This window comes from Leptopilina boulardi, unplaced genomic scaffold (assembly GCF_019393585.1).
Source record: "Leptopilina boulardi isolate dan_hultmark-lab unplaced genomic scaffold, ZJU_Lbou_2.1 LbouV2_78, whole genome shotgun sequence".
NCBI lineage: Eukaryota > Metazoa > Arthropoda > Insecta > Hymenoptera > Figitidae > Leptopilina > Leptopilina boulardi.
Window position 1 is genome coordinate 165,568 of NW_026138025.1, and position 17,343 is coordinate 182,910.

Here is a 17,343-nt window from a genome sequence, read left to right on the forward strand (position 1 = left end):
GGACTCCAGAAGTGGCGGAAAATATATTAGAATAATCATATTTAATTCTAACTGACAAGGTTCTGTCTTTAAGATAACTTTCAATCCAAGTGATTAAATTAGGAGAAAAACCCAGAGCTTCAAGCTTTGCCAAGAGAATGCCGTGATCCACCTTATCAAAAGCTTTGGCAAAATCAGTGTAGACCACGTCAACCTGTAAACCTTTTTCAAAATTGTTAAGCACAAAATCAGAATAAATACTTAAGTTTGTCAGAACCGATTTACCTCTCACGAAACCATGCTGACTGTCAATAATCAACGAATCTACTTGTCTATATACATCGTCATGAATTATGCTTTCAAATATTTTCGCGATAGTGCTTAAAATAGTTATTGGTCGATAATTAACAACATCATTCTTGTTTCCGTCCTTATATATGGGAACAACAATTCCACGTTTCCATACAAATGGAAAAATTCCACAGGCTAATGACCAATTGAACAGAATATAAAGAGGCTCGACGAAAGAGGAACAGCAAGATTTCAAGAGAGAAGGCGGAATCTCATCTGGTCCAGCCCCCTTATTAACATCCAACATTTTAAGTTTTAACAAAATTGTTTCTCTCGATATATGACCAACAGTAATTGAATTATTTTTATTAATAACAAAGTCATTAGCTGAAATATTAGTAGAAGGTAGAGTGTAAACGGAACTAAAATAATTTTTAAAACAATTAGCAATATCTACATTGGTGCCTGCAACAAATTGATCATATATCATTTCATTAGGAATTCTAGAGGTTCCACGCAAATTATTGACAAAACTCCAGAAATATTTTGGATTTGAGATAACTGAATTCTCAACACGAGCCATATAACTTTTATAGCATAATTTAGATTTAATTTTACATTCTGAACGAAATTTTGAAAAAATTAAGTAATCGTGATGAGAACCAGTTTGTTTATAATTTTGATGAGCCGCCTTCTTCAATGATACCAATTGCTTTAGTTCCTTGGTAAACCATGATGGATAAGTGGATGATACAGATATTTTTGTAGGTACAAATAAGTTAAAGGCAGTGTATATATAATTGTAAAAAACGGAGACTGCATCATCAATATTAAGCGTGTTTAAAACATTAGTCCAATTGACATTTAGTAAATAAATATGCAGGTTTGCCAAATCTGCTTTGCTAAAATCATATCTAGCACGTGGACTACTGAAATTATCATTCACACTGTTACTATTATCAACATTATTACTTGTGGTAAAAATCAATGGTGGGTGGTATTTATAATTTCTTTTAATTTTATTTCTTATTTGAAATTTAGTTTTATTTCCATTTTTAATTATCACTAAGTTATCTTTATTTTTCGTTTAAAAACTGTCGGTTAGTTATGTACCTACATTGTTTTATTTAATTAAAATATATTATTTTATGAATTCTTATCCTATTTACATTTACTACCACACCTTTAGATAAGATGTAATTATATAGTTAAAATAAATATTTTACGAGATACAATATAAAAAAGTAAATAAAATTTTGCTGTATGAAGCCTAACGATAAAATATTTAGAAAAATGCATGCATTAATTTATTAAATTTATTTATTAAAATATTTATCTTTCTAACATTTATTGCTTTATTTAAAATGAATAAAATTTTTTTCTTGATGAAGTCAAACGTTAAATTTTAGAAAAATTGGTAGTTGCAAATTTTTTAAATATTTTTTTACATATAGACATTCACATACATTTAATAAGTTTGAAAAATTTTAAAGCAGTAAAAATAAAACACGTTTGAAAAATTAAATCCTTAAAACGAAATATATCGATATCTCGACAACAATAAAAATAAATTTGAAATAATAAGGATCAATGTGCACTATTCCAGATGGATTCTGAATTTCCAATTTATACAATACTACTATCTTTAAATCACTAGTTCTAGGAGTATTTTTTACAGCATTTTGTGCATTTGAATAAAAAGCCTTATGATTCATTTTAAAACGACGAAGATAATATTCAGAAAATAGTAGTTGTGACAATTCTTCTCTACTTAATTCTACAGCACGATAAAGTGTTTTTGGAATTGTAGTAAATTTATCATCACACTGTCTAAGGGCTAATCTGTATAGTGAAGCTAAAAATTTTCTTTGTGCAGGTGCAGTTGGTGGTAAAGTATTTGCAAAATGTGAATACAATACATAATAATCCTCAAATCGCATATTTTGCCGAATTGGAAATAACTTATAACTTTCAAACACAGTTTCAATATTCTGTAAATGAATCCCATCAAAAATATAGTTTATAGTTTTTTTCGCATCTTCCAAATTTTCAATTTGATATAAAGACTTTTTAAATAGTACATCGTCAATAAAAATATGATTCTTTATTTTCCATTCATTAAATATTTCAGAAGGTGTAATAACTGTATTTATTTCCTTCGCCAACATTTCATAAGTAGGAACACGAGTCTCAATTGGATCGATTCTTAAAATATAACCTTTTAACATTTCTTCCATTTCAGTTAATCTATGCTGAGGAGTATTTAATGAGATAAGGCTGGCAGCATTCTCGATATCTACACTTCTTGTAAATGTAGATATTTCTTTAGTGTGAAGTAAATAATTATACTTTATTTTATATATCTGCCAATCCAATTTCAATATTGGCTTTTGTTTTAGTTCTAAAAGTAAGAAATCCCTTCCATTTTTGAATTCAGCATTTACTACCGAAAATGTGAGTTCTGGATAAACAACAAATTGGTTTTTCCAACTCTTATCAAATGCTGCTAAATCAACAATTCCATATTGAGAATCAATTGTCATGTGATAACGAACTTCTGTTATGGAATTTGATTTTTTATTAACAATATTAATTTCACTTGGACGAATATCTGTCAATAGGGTAATATCATTAAAATAAAAATCTCCTTTCATTGCCTTCAAATTATCAACAATTTGTGGTTTGTCTAATGTTTGTTTAAACCACAGTTCTTTTGGCATTTCGCACTTTTCTATGTCTTGATTCCAACGTATTCTCTCTAAATTTTTTTGTAATGTTATTAATTTGTCTTTATTTTTGTGTAAATCAACCCAATTTTCAGGTTTTAAATCTTCTAAAGATAATAACATTTCACGATATTTTTGTTCACCATACATAACTCTAGATAGAGGGTTACTAAGAACTAATTCTGTAGCTAGCCTTGAAGTATCAAGAGTATTTCCACTTGGCACAATTTCTCGTGACGTACCTGGGTTGTTTGGTATCTTATTCCATTCAATCGTATTATGATAAACTTGATAATCTTTTATTATTTTCGTATCTCCATCTAGATTTAGATAAGGCATAAGTCTCCGAAGAAGCTCTTTTCTGTCCATTCCAGAAATATCAACATTTGGCAAAGTATCCGGAGAAAGAAGTTGGTCGAATCCTTTTGATGTTGAAGGAATATCATTAGTCGGCAAACCCCCTTTTACTTGTTGTGTTTCCGGATTAACTTTATATGGCATTATTTTCGTATCTTCAAGATCAGGTAGATTACTGCGGAGTAGATCATCTTCTCCTATTTCCAGTTTTATATAAGAAATTTCATTAGTTACTGGATTATATTTACGATAGGAGATTTTGTTCATGTTATCTTTTACTGGCAACACGGGATCTTGAAGTGAACTTCCTTCAATGGTTCTTAGTTCTGCAGTATTTCCAAATGATGACATGCATGTGGGTCCAAAGAAATTTTCACCGTTCGGATAATAGTATTGAACGAGTTTATAATTATTCTCTTCTCTCAGAACCTTTGGTATCAGACCATTAAATGTTGACAGTTTCATATTCGTATTAAACTTTTTTAACACAGTTGTTAATAACAATTTTAGATTTGTATTGATCTTTGGAATTTTTTGAATCATAGTGTTATAAATCTTGTGCAATTTTTGGTAGCCAAACTTTCCTAAGCTGTTGATTAATTCAAATCCAGGATCTATAACTCGTAGGATGGTAATAGATAAATCTTTTAACAGAGACTTGGTTAAAATTTCCTGCGCAACGGTTTTAGTAATTAATTCTGAAATTTGGAATAATGAATTAAATTTAGTGGCACTTGATAGGGTTGTACTGATTACATATTTTTCGCCTAATCTAGTTGCTAAGCTGGTGGTTATTTTTGTTGCATAGTTTGCAGCAAGACCCGCTACAGGGATCAGGCTGAGAACATCTAGAGAACAACTCGTAACTGCATCTTTTATGTTTTTTGCTATTATGTTTTCAATACAATTGTAAAATGGTACAAGTACTTTAACAAAAGTAAAAACCTTCTCTTTTGTAGTTTCATTTTTATAGTCTTCCATTAGCTGATTTACAAATTGTGTTGTCTTTATTTCTGCAATTCGCTCAGCAAATGCTTCGCTATTTGCATTAGATTTTTCAAGAATAGTATAATATTCACCATCCTCTATTGGGAAAGAGAGTAAATTAGTAACAGCTTTAGAAAAATTTTGCTCGTTCCTACTATTTGTAAGTAAAGTTAAATTTTTATTTTCCTCTTTAATTGCGTAAAATTCTGGCTTATTGTTTTCCTTCTGTATTGAAAATAATACGTAAATGTCATTGTTTATCTGTTGTTTTTTTACTTTATGGGTGATTGAAGGAAGGATGATATGAATGAATACAGAAACGAAGGAAATATCGTAAAGTACTCTTGCTACCTTCACAGTAACATTTGATTTCAGTTTTTCTTCAAAATTGTTTTCTACTATAAATTTTTTAATTCTGATTTTTTGAATTTCATTATATGTCTTTCGTATATTATTAAACTGATTTTCATAGACAACTTGCAATTCGGGTAGATTTATTACGGAACAACCAGAAAGAACACTTATTTTTATAAAAAAATGATAATATGACATATAGTTTGTCACATATTCATTTTCATGTTTTTTAAAATAAGGAATGGGACAATGTTTCTCTAGTATAGTTTTTGCCAATAATCTTCGATTTTTTAATTCTTTCATTTCCTTCTCAAGTTTGTATAGAAGAATATTGTCAAAAAATTGATGTACAAAATTATTCATTCTTGTATTAATATATGAAAATAAAATCTTATAAGCTTCAGTCCAAAATTCTATATTTGATGAAATTTGATATTTTTCTCTGAATGTTTCTTTTTCCTTAGAGGCATAAAAAAATAGTGCCGGTGTTGAGAAAACATTTAACATTATTTCATAAGTTTCGTTACCGTAAGCCTTTTGTAAATCAATCTCTCGTGTAATTGAAATTAAATCACCAAACGAAGCGTTTAGAGTTTCTCCAAGTATCGATTTGACAATTTTTAAACCAGCCATTGCGTATAAATAATCCACTTCCATTATGTTCATATCTTTATTTTCTGGCTCGGGAAATATTGGCAGAATATATTCCAAAAAAATTGTTTTAGCTGACAAAAAATTAAGTTTCGGGCTTTTGTTAGTTTTTGAACAGTAATCTATACTTGTGTAATTGTTAAAGAATTCCTGCTTTATAGTTTTCATCAACGTGAAATAAGATGTATTATCTGCCTTGTTGATTATTTTTGCTAAATAATCGTTGATATTACCATAGTGTGAAAATAGAGCATTGTTGATGATGTACTGATATGTTTCATCTACGTATTTTGTATCGAGTGTTTCATTTTCGTCACCACCGTAAAGATCGGTTCCTTTTAATATTGTTTGTAGAAGCTGGAGTTTTGTTTCGATTACATTGTTGGAATTATTAAGGAATTTGAAATAAGTATTGAGTACAGGGACAGTCTGATTTCGCTCATTCAATCTAATTAGGCCTTTGTTGTAAAAGATAACGCCGAGAGTGGTAATATAGTGACAAACAGATAGAAATTGAAAGTTTGGTGAATGTTGAACGAAAACAGATGTGTCGTTCATCATGAGTCGATTCGCTTTTTGCTGTGTTTCTTTTTAATGTATTAACTGTTGTAAATTTTTAATATATTTTTTGCTGTTGTATCTCTACACTTTAGTGAAGTTTTAATTTTTCCTGAGGAAACCTGAAATAATTTGACATTATGTTAAATTAAGCGTTTTATTGCAACGATCGGTTGAGCGCTCAGTATGAAATTTTATTTTTCCAAATAGATCCATTTGAAAAAGAAGATATAAATAATAATATAAGATTAAAAAATCTTGTTCTTTTTTTTATAAAATAACCGTTAAATAACTTGTAGGCACATTTTAAGAAAGTTTAATAAGAATAAAATTATTATATAGAATTATTTTACTCACCGTGAATGAGCACTTGTAAAGCAAAAAAACTATGTCGAATTGTCTCTGATAGAGGAATGATGCTACGTAAACTAGAAGGACAGTTAAATATTTTAATATTTGACTTTATCAAGCAAAATTTTTATTAATTTTTTTTTTAATATTGTACGTCGTTAAATATTTATTTTTATTGTTGTCGACATATCGATATATTTAGTTTCAAGAATTTAATTTTTTAAACGTGTCTTATTTTTTACTGCTTTAAAATTTTTCACATTTATTAAATGTATTTCTACATGTAAAAGAAAATATTGAAAAAAATTGTAACAACTTTTCGTCGATGCAAAAATGAAACAATAAAAATTGGAAGGATAGTTAAATATTTTAACGTTTCACATTAACAAGCAAAAATTTAATTCATTTTTTTAATATTGTACCTATGTCGTTAAATATTTATTTATACTGTTGTCGAAATTTATCGATATATTTTGTTTTAAGGATTTAATTTTTCAAACGTGTTTTATTTTTACTGCTTTAAAATTTTTCAAACTTATTAAATGTATGTAAATGTCTATATGTAAACAAATATTTAAAAAATTTGCAACTACCAATTTTTCAAAAATTTAAAGGTGCTTATATACCTCAAATTTCGATCAGATGAACATTATTTCTGGACCGTGAAAATGCGTGAAAAGTCATTTTCACGGCGGGTATTTTTGAATTGTTTCAAACAAAAAATGTTTTTTTAAGAAATATAATATTAAATAATTGTTTTAATATGTAAGAACACTTTAAAATAGTGATAGAAAGATGATTTGATTGAAAAATTTAGCAAATTTTGCTTTAAAACGTTTTCTGCTACAAGAAAGTGTAAAATGACGATGTTTGTGAAATGGTTTGTACAGTGCTTCTTCCTTGTGAGTGTTTCTCAGAGTTTTGTTTATGTTATGTCGGTTCTTTTTAATTTGTAATAAATAATGAGTGCTGAAAATAAATCGGTAAGTTGAAATGTTTATCAAATAAATTTAAATTCAACTAATTGTTTCGAATAACTGAAAGAAACATGTAAACATGTACACTGTACAAACCATTTCACAAACATCGTCATTTTATACTTTCTTGTAGCAGAAAACGTTTTAAAGCAAAATTTGCTAAATTTTTTAATCAAATCATCTTTCTATCACTATTTTAAAGTGTTCTTACATATTAAAACAATTATTTAATATTATATTTCTTAAAAAAACCTTTTTTGTATAAAACAATTCAAAAATACCCGCCGTGAAAATGACTTTTCACGCATTTTCACGGTCCAGAAATAATGTTCATCTGATCGAAATTTGAGGTATATAAGCACCTTAACGTTTGACTTTATCAAGAAAAAAATTATATTCATTTCTTTGTATTGTATGTCCTTAAATATTTCTTTTTGAAACATTTTTTTCAAGGCTTTAGTCTTCTACACGTGTCTTATTTTTACTACTTTAAAATTTTACATATTTATTAAATATATATCTATATGTAAAAGAAATATTGAAAAAAAAACTTTCAACTCACATTTTTCCGTCAATAATATATAACAAAATATATGTTATTCAAAACAAACAATTTTATCAATCTTATTTGGATATATTCTTTTGTTAAGTTAATTATTTATTTTGAATTAACTATAAACTTTTTAATTTTGTCAATTAAAAATAATAAAATAAATTAATTATACTATTTTGTTAAGTCAAAGAAATTTTTTCTCTGAATATAACGGATTTTAAAAATTTCCTTTAGGGTCAGTTGGGGTAAATGGGGACAAGAGGTTTTAGAGCTTAATTTATAGTCTTAAAATTAAGTTCAAGGTCAATATTTTTTACCTCAGATCACCTGCAAGAGGTTTTGACTATTTCCAAGCTTTTCTCTTGACAATTAGCAGCAAGAGAAAAAAGTTATCGCTCAATGTATAAAAACTTGAAAATCAAAGTCAATCTGTTTCAGTATTTTTTCTCGCATTTCAAAGAAGACAGACTTAAAAGTCATACCAAATTTTTTTCTTATTCCTTATGACTCCTATAACTAAAATTCACTTAATTTTTTGATTTTTATCAATTTGGGTAATAATGACAAGCTGTCCCCATTTACTCTCAATTATTATATTTTTGGGGTAAATGGAGACAGCTTGTCATTATTAAGCAAATTAACAAAAATCAAAAATTCAAGTGCATTTCTGTTATGGGAGTCATAGGGAATAAGAAAAAAATTTGGTATGATTTTTAAGTCTGTTTTCTTTGAAATGCGAGACAAAATACTGGAAAACAAAAAAAAATAAAAAAATTTCAATTGGTTCAACTATTATATATATATATATCTACTACAAATTTTTTCCAAGTTTTTTCATCCCTTAATACAGCACTGAGAAAACAATCTATTTAAGTTTAAAAGAATCCTTTTATCATAAGCGGATTTTCCTTTCAATATTTATTTGAAAGGATTTCCTCTTAGGACAAAAGGAAAGTCTTTTAAAGTGTATCCTTTAATTATTAAAAGAATTTAGTTTACTATTTAAAGGAAATATTTTTAAAGAAATAAAAATAAATAGTTTATTAATTTTTTATTTATTAGTATTGTTAATAATTAAAGAATTACTGTCATTTATTAATTTTAAATAAAATGAAATGAAATTATTTATATTTATTATTATTAATAAGTTAATAGTTTTTTATATAAAACTCGGAAAATTTTCATAATTTCTATTATTTTATATTAATTTTTTTATACCTTTTTTTCATAGTTTTGAGAGATCAATTATAAAATTAAATTTGAAAATTTTCAATTTAAAGTAAATAAAATTTATAAAGATAAAAAATGATAAAATAGTAAAAATGTCCTTTTTCATTGGTTTAATTTTACAAATTACAAGTGAATTTTTCAAATTCAATTCACGGAAATTATTTTCACTTTCAATTTCGAAAAATTTTTGGATTAAAATTTTTGAACCCATGGTAATATTAAGGTTATATTTTACAAAATCATTGATGGTCATTAGTTTTAAAACATTGAAAGTAATACCATTTTCTGTAATAAAAACAGTAAAGGAATAAAAAATTTTATTTTTAAAAATAGTACTCACCGTGAATTTACCACTTGTGAAGCAAAACAACTACATTAAATTGTCTCCGATAGAGAAACGAAGCAATGAAAACTAAAAGGACAGTTAAATATTTTAATATTTGACTTTATCAAAACATAATTTTTTTAATTTTTTTTTTAATATTGTTCGTCGTTAAATAGTTATTTTTATTGTTGTCGAGATATCGATATATTTAGTTTCAAGAATTGAATTTTTCAAACGTGTTTTATTTTTACTGCTTTAAAATTTTTCAAACTTATTAAATGTATGTGAATGTCTATATGTAAAAAAATATTTAAAAAATTTGCAACTACCAATTTTTCAAAAATTTAACGTTTGACTTTATCAAGAAAAAAATTTTATTCATTTTTTTATATTGTATGTCGTTAAATATTTTTCTTTTAACTGTTGTTGACAAATCGAAACATTTTTTTCAAGGTTTTAATTTACTACACGTGTCTTATTTTTACTACTTTAAAATTTTACATATTTATTAAATGTATATCTATATGTAAAAAAAATATTGAAAACAAGATGTAAATTCAGATGTTCATTAGATGAATATTTTGCTTCCACTTTGCGATCAGCCAAAGAATTTGCTTCCTCGTGAAGAAAGCATTAACATTGAAATAAACATACAAAAATAATATAATAATATAAACATTAGAGTACCTATACATTTGAGTAAAATTTAAAAAATTAATGGAAGTTAAAAAATCAAAAATTCATATTTTAACCGAAATTTCTAAATATTAATGAAAAATAATATATAATTATTTACAATTATTTTGATTCGTTTTCATGCAAGGAATACAATTATTTCATCTGTAAACTAATATTTTTCTATTTAAAAATTTTTTGATTAAAAAAAATTTTTTGGAAGAAAGACGATAAAATTTTTTTTTGGGTATATTTTAAAATCCTTCGGTCAGATTTGAGATATTAATATATTAATATATTAATATTAATCCATTAAAACCTGTTAAAGTTATCTTCTAAACAAAAAAGGGATCCACACACACATGCATACATACATCCGGACAATTGATCAGGATTTCATATAACATGTTTCTATATAGAGAAAAATTTATTTCCGACACTTTTGAAAATTTTTACAAACGATAAGACTACAAAGCTTCCTCCACGAAGAAGCAAAAACTTTCAACTCACATTTTTAAATAAAATAAAATAAATGAAATAAATAATGTAAAATAAAATAAAATAAATGAATTCTAGCACAATGGAGTCAATAACAAATGCGGCAGAAGATTTGGTACCTCGTCCGTATCAAATTGATCTTTTTGAAAAGGCCGTGGCAGAAAATACGATAATTTATCTACCCACAGGATCGGGAAAAACATTTATTGCTGTTCAAGTTGTAAAAAAACTAAGTGCCGCTATACAGGGGTGAGATTTGTGGTTTTTTTTTGTAATTAATAATTCTTCATATTGTCATAAAGGACCCCGCACAAAATGCATTGATTTTGGTTCTCAGTCAAAATGGCTGGTTTTTCGATATGTTGTAGTTTTAGTAATTCTGAATAAATGTTTCCTCTATTAAAATTCAAAAAAAAAAATGATAACTTTTAATGTTATCAGCCATAAAAGGTTGAAAACTCGTGCGGTATGGTTCATATAAAAACATACAACAAGAACGAAAAAAACAGATACAAGTTCTTTTTGTTATTATCGTTGGGTGGATGGTTCGATGGATGAATGAATGAATGAATAAATGAATGAATTAATTAATCAATTTTCTTTCATTCCCGTGTAGCCTGATATTCGTTAATGAGTGTTTGTTTTTCGAACCTATCACGTCTAGCACCTATGGGCATTCTCAGACCAGCTTTGATTCAATTGTTGTCTTTCTCAGTGCGGCAAAAGCCGACTGACTATTCACGATAATGTTATTTCTGATTCCTAATTTTTCTTTTTCAAGAGACCTAATGGCGCAGTTCATAAATGCACAGACTTTCGCTTGCCAAAACGTGGTACATTTACCTAGAGGTACTTTCACTTTAATGCAACCAGTTATTTGATACATTCCCCAACCTGAGCCCTTTTCGATCTTAAAGCAGTCAGTGAACCACACTTTGTCCCCAAGTGGAAATCCATTCTTCCAGTTTTTCTCTAGAAGGTAGATTTTCAAATAAGGTTTTTAAACCTTTTGATCATTTTGCTCTATACCGTTCATAATGCTAGAATAAACAAAATGGAATCTGAATAAAGCTACGAGCTGTTTGCATCTTTTAAAACTTCCAGCTAAAATCGCCGAGGTGTCCATACAATCATGCAAGGTAATCTGAAACCATTCAGTCTTCCATCCATCCATTCATCAATCCATCTATTCATTCCGTGATTCACTCATTAATTAAATGAATAATTCATTCATCCAACCATCCAACGATAATAACAAAAAGAACTTGTATCTGTTTTTTTCGTTATTGTTGTATGTTTTTATATGAACCATACCGCACGAGTTTTCAACCCCTTTATGGCTGATAACATTAAAAGTTATCATTTTTTTTTTTGAATTTTGATAGAGGAAACATTTGTTCAGAATTACTAAAACTACAACATATCCAAAAACCAGCCATTTTGACCGAGAACCAAAATCAATGCATTTTGTGCGGTGTCATTTAACTTGAAAATTCACAGTCATTGCAAATCTTACCTCATCTTTGTATGAGAGATGAATGCCAAAATTATTTATGATTAAACATTCCTTTTTAATATACTTTAGACTAATAGCACAAATTAGATTAATAAATAATTATAATTCGAGGATAATAACTAAAAATAAAATATATAAGATTGACTCATCTTATAGACTTGCATAGGCTGTGAAATGCGATCAAAGGAAACTTTATATCATATATGATATAAGGTGGTTTTAAAATATATAAAAATAATATATTTAAGGATATACAAAATTGAATTATTTTTTATTCCCCCTCCCCCCAGTAAATATAGTAGTGGATCGAAACGAACAATTTTTATTGTAAATACAGTACCACTTGTAATGCAACAAACAGATTATCTTGCAAGGCATACAGGTTTAAATGCCAAGGGTTTTAGCGGCGATACACGTGTTAAAAGTTGGGATAATAAAAAATGGCGCAGCGAAATCGAAGACACACCGGTAAAATTAAATTTTTTTTTCTTTTAACGGCAAATATTTTTTTTATATTAATTTCCTTTTTTTTAACCGAATTTTGAAATCTAATAAAATAATATTTCTAAAAAAAGATTTTAGTAATGGTAGCACAGATATTTCTCGATATAATTAATTGTGGAGCAATGTCACTTGATGGGGTAAATTTAATAATATTCGACGAATGCCATAGAGCTGTAACTGATCATCCAATGAGGCAAATAATGCAAAGATTTGAAAAATGTCCAATTGATAAAAGACCAAGAGTTTTGGGTTTATCGGCAACTTTACTTAATGCTAATGTTAATATAGATAAAGTACAAGAAACAATTGAGGTATTTTTACTTTTTTTGATTTAAAAGAAAAAAAAATTCTAAAATTAAAAAAAAATTTACTTTTAAATTTTTTTTAATTGTCTTTAGTCACTGGAAGTAACGTTTAATGCAAAAATAGCATCAATTGAATCATTAGCTATTATTGCTGGATTTTCAACAAATCCAAGAGAAAATTGTATTAAATATAATGAAATATTAGAATGTCCAAAAGAAGTTGATGATATTATAAATGAAGTGACGGAAATATTGAAAATCATTAAAATACCACAACCATCGGATAATAATTTATCGACTTCTGTATTTAAGGCACAATCAAGAAGCGAAAAATTAATAAATATTTTATTTGATATTAAGGAAAATTTATTGAATACAGGTAAAAATTTACATTAAATAAACAATAATTATATATCCAATAATAATAATTATTATTATTATAATTTTTATTATTATTTTTATTTCTTTAAAATTATAGGAATATTTGGAGGCAGTAAAGCTGTATTATTACATATGATACAAATGGAAAATATTAAAAAAGTTGTTACCGAACCAGTAAGTAGATAAAATAATAAATATTTATTTAATATCAATAATAATAAATTTTTCAATTTTAGCAAACAATATTTATCTTGGAATTTATTTTCACAAAATTAATGATTCTACGAAAAATGTTTGACGTTGAAATGCAGGGATTATCGCTAAAAGAACAAATTTATCAGTATGTCTTTTTAATATTATTGTTTAAAATAAAAAAAAATTGTTTTTAGATTCAAGTTGAAATGATAAAATATATAAGATTTTCTAAAGATATATATATATTACAAATTTTGATTTATTTAAAAATAAATGTAAAATAAATTTTTCAATGTACAGATTTTCATCGGACAAAATTCTCAAATTAATAGCAGTACTAAAACAATTTAAAGAGAGAAAAGATTCTAATCAAAAATTTTGTTGTATTATTTTTGTTAAACGTCGCTTTACTGCACAAATTTTGTATCATATTTTAAAAGTAAGTTGACTTAAAAAAAAAAACAAAAACATTTTAATTAGATTGTGAATTTAAAAAAAAAAAAAAGTTGAGTAACAATTTTTTTCTTTCTATAGAATCTTCAAGAGTCAAATAATGAATTTAATTTTTTGATGCCTAAATATATGGTGGGATCACATAGTGATTCTTTTAAAAATACTAGAGAAAGCATGTGTACTGCTAAATGGAATCAGGAGGTATTAAGAAGGTAATTAAGAGAGCTAGTCATTAATTTTTTTTTTTTTTATTAAATTGTTGAAAAAAAGCTGAGAATGCAAAATTTTATAAACTTTGAATAATAAGGCATAGAATATTAAGTTGTGATTTATGTGAGAGAAATAATGTTTCTAATCAAACAAATTTTTTCTAAAATTAGAAACTATATGTATCCCAAAAAAAACAGGTGAAATTTTATCGATTGATAAATCAGGATCTGATTTTGTATTTGCTTGCAACTCGCTAGTCGGGGGTTTTAAGGGTTACTTATTAGGAATTTTATGTCGGTTTTCACAAATTCAAAATGGCGGATCCAATATGGCGGAATTTTTTTTTTTTTGAATAGATCGAATTCGCTTAAAATTCATTACTCGGGGGTTTTCGGGGTCGCTGATTACGAATCTGATATCGGTTTTCACAAATTCAAAATGGCGGATCCAATATGGCGGAATTTTTTTTTAAATAGATCGAATTTGATTAAAATTCATTACTCAGGGGTTTTCGCGGTCGCTGATTACGAATTTGATATTAGTTTTCAAAAATTCAAAATGGCGGATCCAATATGGCGGAATTTTTTTTTAAATAGATCGAATTCGCCTAAAATTCATTACTCGGGGGTTTTCGGGGTCGCTGATTACGAATCTGATATCGGTTTTCACAAATTCAAAATGGCGGATCCAATATGGCGAAAAAAATGTAAAATTTCTTTTAAATCTATTGAATTTGCTTGTAACTCGCTAGTCGGGGGGTTTTAAGGGTCACTGATTACGAATCTGATGTCGGTTTTCAAAAATTCAAAATGGCGGATCCAATATGGCGGAATTTTTTTTTAAATAGATCGAATTCGCTTAAAATTCATTACTCGGGGGTTTTCGGGGTCGCTGATTACGAATCTGATGTCGATTTTCAAAAATTCAAAATGGCGGATCCAATATGGCGGAATTTTTTTTTAAATAGATCGAATTCGCCTAAAATTCATTACTCGGGGGTTTTTGGGGTCGCTGATTACGAATCTGATATCGGTTTTCACAAATTCAAAATGGCGGATCCAATATGGCGGAATTTTTTTTTAAATAGATCGAATTCGCTTAAAATTCATTACTCGGGGGTTTTCGATGTCGCTGATTACGAATCTGACATTAGTTTTCAAAAATTCAAAATGGCGGATCCAATATGGCGGAATTTTTTTTTAAATAGATCGAATTCGCTTAAAATTCATTACTCGGGGGTTTTCGATGTCGCTGATTACGAATCTGATATTAGTTTTTAAAAATTCAAAATGGCGGATCCAATATGGCGGAATTTTTTTTTTAAATAGATCGAATTCGCTTAAAATTCATTACTCGGGGGTTTTCGGGGTCGCTAATTACGAATTTGATATTAGTTTTCAAAAATTCAAAATGGCGGATCCAATATGGCGGAATTTTTTTTTAAATAGATCGAATTCGCTTAAAATTCATTACTCGGGGGTTTTCGAGGTCGCTGATTACGAATCTGATATTGGTTTTCAAAAATATTGTCATAAAAATTGATTTTGCAAAAAAAATTTTTTTTTTTTATTTCTACAGTTTCCGTAATGGTAAATCAAATTGTATTGTTGCAACTGATGTTGTGGACGAAGGTGTCGATATTCCTCAATGCACTTTAATTGTTCGTTTTGATTTATCAATGGATTTTAGATCTTATATACAAAGTAAAGGTAGAGCTCGTCATTCATCGAGTCAATATACAATGCTTGTACCAAATGGTGATGATAAATTTGAATCAAAATATATTGAATTTCAACAAACTGAAAAATTTCTTCAACAAGTAAGGATTTTGGTATAGAAAAGAAAAAAAAAATTAGATAATACATAAAATATAATTTTTTTTTTTTTTTTCTAATAGATACTAGTTGGACATACTGATTTTCGTACATTGCCAAAAATTGAAGATATTGAAAATGAATTGTATAATTATAAAATTGAACCCTATTTGCATATTAATGCGGAGGGTAAAACATGTGCAATAACTGAACAATCTGCCATTAATTTATTAAATAGATATTGTGCAAATTTATATAAATCAAAATTTGTCAGTTTAACGCCAACTTGGACTTTACATAAAAGTCAAAACAAAAATCACACGATAATTTATCAGGTATAATATATTTTTTTTTTTTTTAATTTGTCTCTGTTAAATTGAAATTTGTTTTAATTTCTAAAAAAAAGTGTTAAAAAATAAAAAAAAAATTTTTTGAAATATTTTCCATAAAAAAAAGAAAAATTTAATTAATTCAAGGTATCACTGAAATTACCAATTGTTTCGCCATTGAAGGAAGTGATTCTTGGCGATTGGATGGATTCAATTGAAAATGCAAAACGATCAGTTGCAATGAAAACGTGTATTAAATTAAAAGAAATTGGCGAATTAAATGATAATTTAAATCCAATTAGACCTGATGATATTCAAGAAAATGTCAATCATCTTTTTCCAAATTGGATCGATGAAGAAATAAATGATAACGAAATACCGGGAAGTTACAGTAAAAAAAGGAAACATAATTTAATTGTACGTTTTTTTTTTTTTTTTAATTATTAATTATTTCTTCATATTATATAAATTAAAAAATTTATTTTTTAGCATCCAAAAACTTTTTATGGAGCATTTCCGCAGATAAATAAAATTTTATTTCTTCATATTATAAAAATGACACCAAAATACAAGTCAAGAGATAATCGAGATTTAGTATTTTATAATTTATTAAAAGACAATGCAAGTTATGGAATATTAACAACTACCGAATTACCTGAAGTAAGAGAATTATTTTTAATTAACGATTAATTTAATACATTTTAAATTAAATAATAATAAATTTAACATTAATTTTCAGTTACCAAATTTTCCAATATTTATGAATATTGGACCTATTGAAATTAATGTGGATGTTAATTTTAAACAAATACAATTAGATGATGAAAAAATTAAGTTATTAAAAATTTTTCATTTAATGTTATTTCAAAAAATTTTAAATCTTATTCATGATTTTATGATTTTTGATGTTAATAATTTGGAAAATAGTTTTGCAATTGTTCCAGGTTTGTTGAAATTTTGAAAATAAAATTTCGGCGGGAAATTTTGAAAATTCAATTTGTTATTGAATTTAAAAAATTCGCGCTGAAATTTTTTTTTTTGTAATTTGCAATTTCGGATAATTTTAAAATAAATTCAGCTATTTCCTTTTTTTTATAAGGTAAATATAAATTAGATTTTTTTTT

The 17,343-nt window shown here is 26.7% G+C and overlaps 2 protein-coding genes across 5 annotated transcripts in view; one reads left to right on the forward strand and one right to left on the reverse strand.

Annotated features, from left to right (window-relative positions):
* LOC127290634 (endoribonuclease Dicer-like) overlaps positions 1 to 17,343 on the forward strand; it is a 47,697-nt gene that overhangs the window by 17,401 nt on the left and 12,953 nt on the right. For 2 of the 4 annotated variants that reach the window (XM_051319334.1, XM_051319335.1), the window contains exons 2-14: positions 10,591 to 10,761; positions 12,319 to 12,496; positions 12,604 to 12,843; positions 12,931 to 13,216; positions 13,316 to 13,392; positions 13,455 to 13,558; positions 13,714 to 13,852; positions 13,948 to 14,078; positions 15,655 to 15,895; positions 15,974 to 16,225; positions 16,367 to 16,636; positions 16,709 to 16,879; positions 16,959 to 17,163. In XM_051319334.1, coding sequence (XP_051175291.1) covers positions 10,595 to 10,761; positions 12,319 to 12,496; positions 12,604 to 12,843; positions 12,931 to 13,216; positions 13,316 to 13,392; positions 13,455 to 13,558; positions 13,714 to 13,852; positions 13,948 to 14,078; positions 15,655 to 15,895; positions 15,974 to 16,225; positions 16,367 to 16,636; positions 16,709 to 16,879; positions 16,959 to 17,163 — 2,461 coding nt within the window. In that variant the 5' untranslated portion in view covers positions 10,591 to 10,594. Of the gene's footprint in view, positions 1 to 10,590; positions 10,762 to 12,318; positions 12,497 to 12,603; positions 12,844 to 12,930; positions 13,217 to 13,315; positions 13,393 to 13,454; positions 13,559 to 13,713; positions 13,853 to 13,947; positions 14,079 to 15,654; positions 15,896 to 15,973; positions 16,226 to 16,366; positions 16,637 to 16,708; positions 16,880 to 16,958; positions 17,164 to 17,343 lie in introns of those variants that run through there. The other 2 variants (XM_051319336.1, XM_051319337.1) reach the window with 2 other exon arrangements.
* LOC127290635 (uncharacterized) lies at positions 1,642 to 9,421 on the reverse strand. Its single transcript, XM_051319338.1, has 3 exons — positions 9,355 to 9,421; positions 6,261 to 6,331; positions 1,642 to 6,025 (listed from the first exon to the last, which is right to left on the reverse strand). Exon 3 carries the CDS (start codon positions 5,904 to 5,906, stop codon positions 1,791 to 1,793), a length of 4,116 nt encoding a protein of 1,371 aa, XP_051175295.1. The 5' UTR covers positions 5,907 to 6,025; positions 6,261 to 6,331; positions 9,355 to 9,421; the 3' UTR covers positions 1,642 to 1,790.

Bases quoted from the DNA above. Each gene is read 5' to 3' on its own strand.
- LOC127290635 (XM_051319338.1), bottom strand. From the start codon at position 5,906: ATGATGAACGACACATCTGTTTTCGTTCAACATTCACCAAACTTTCAA.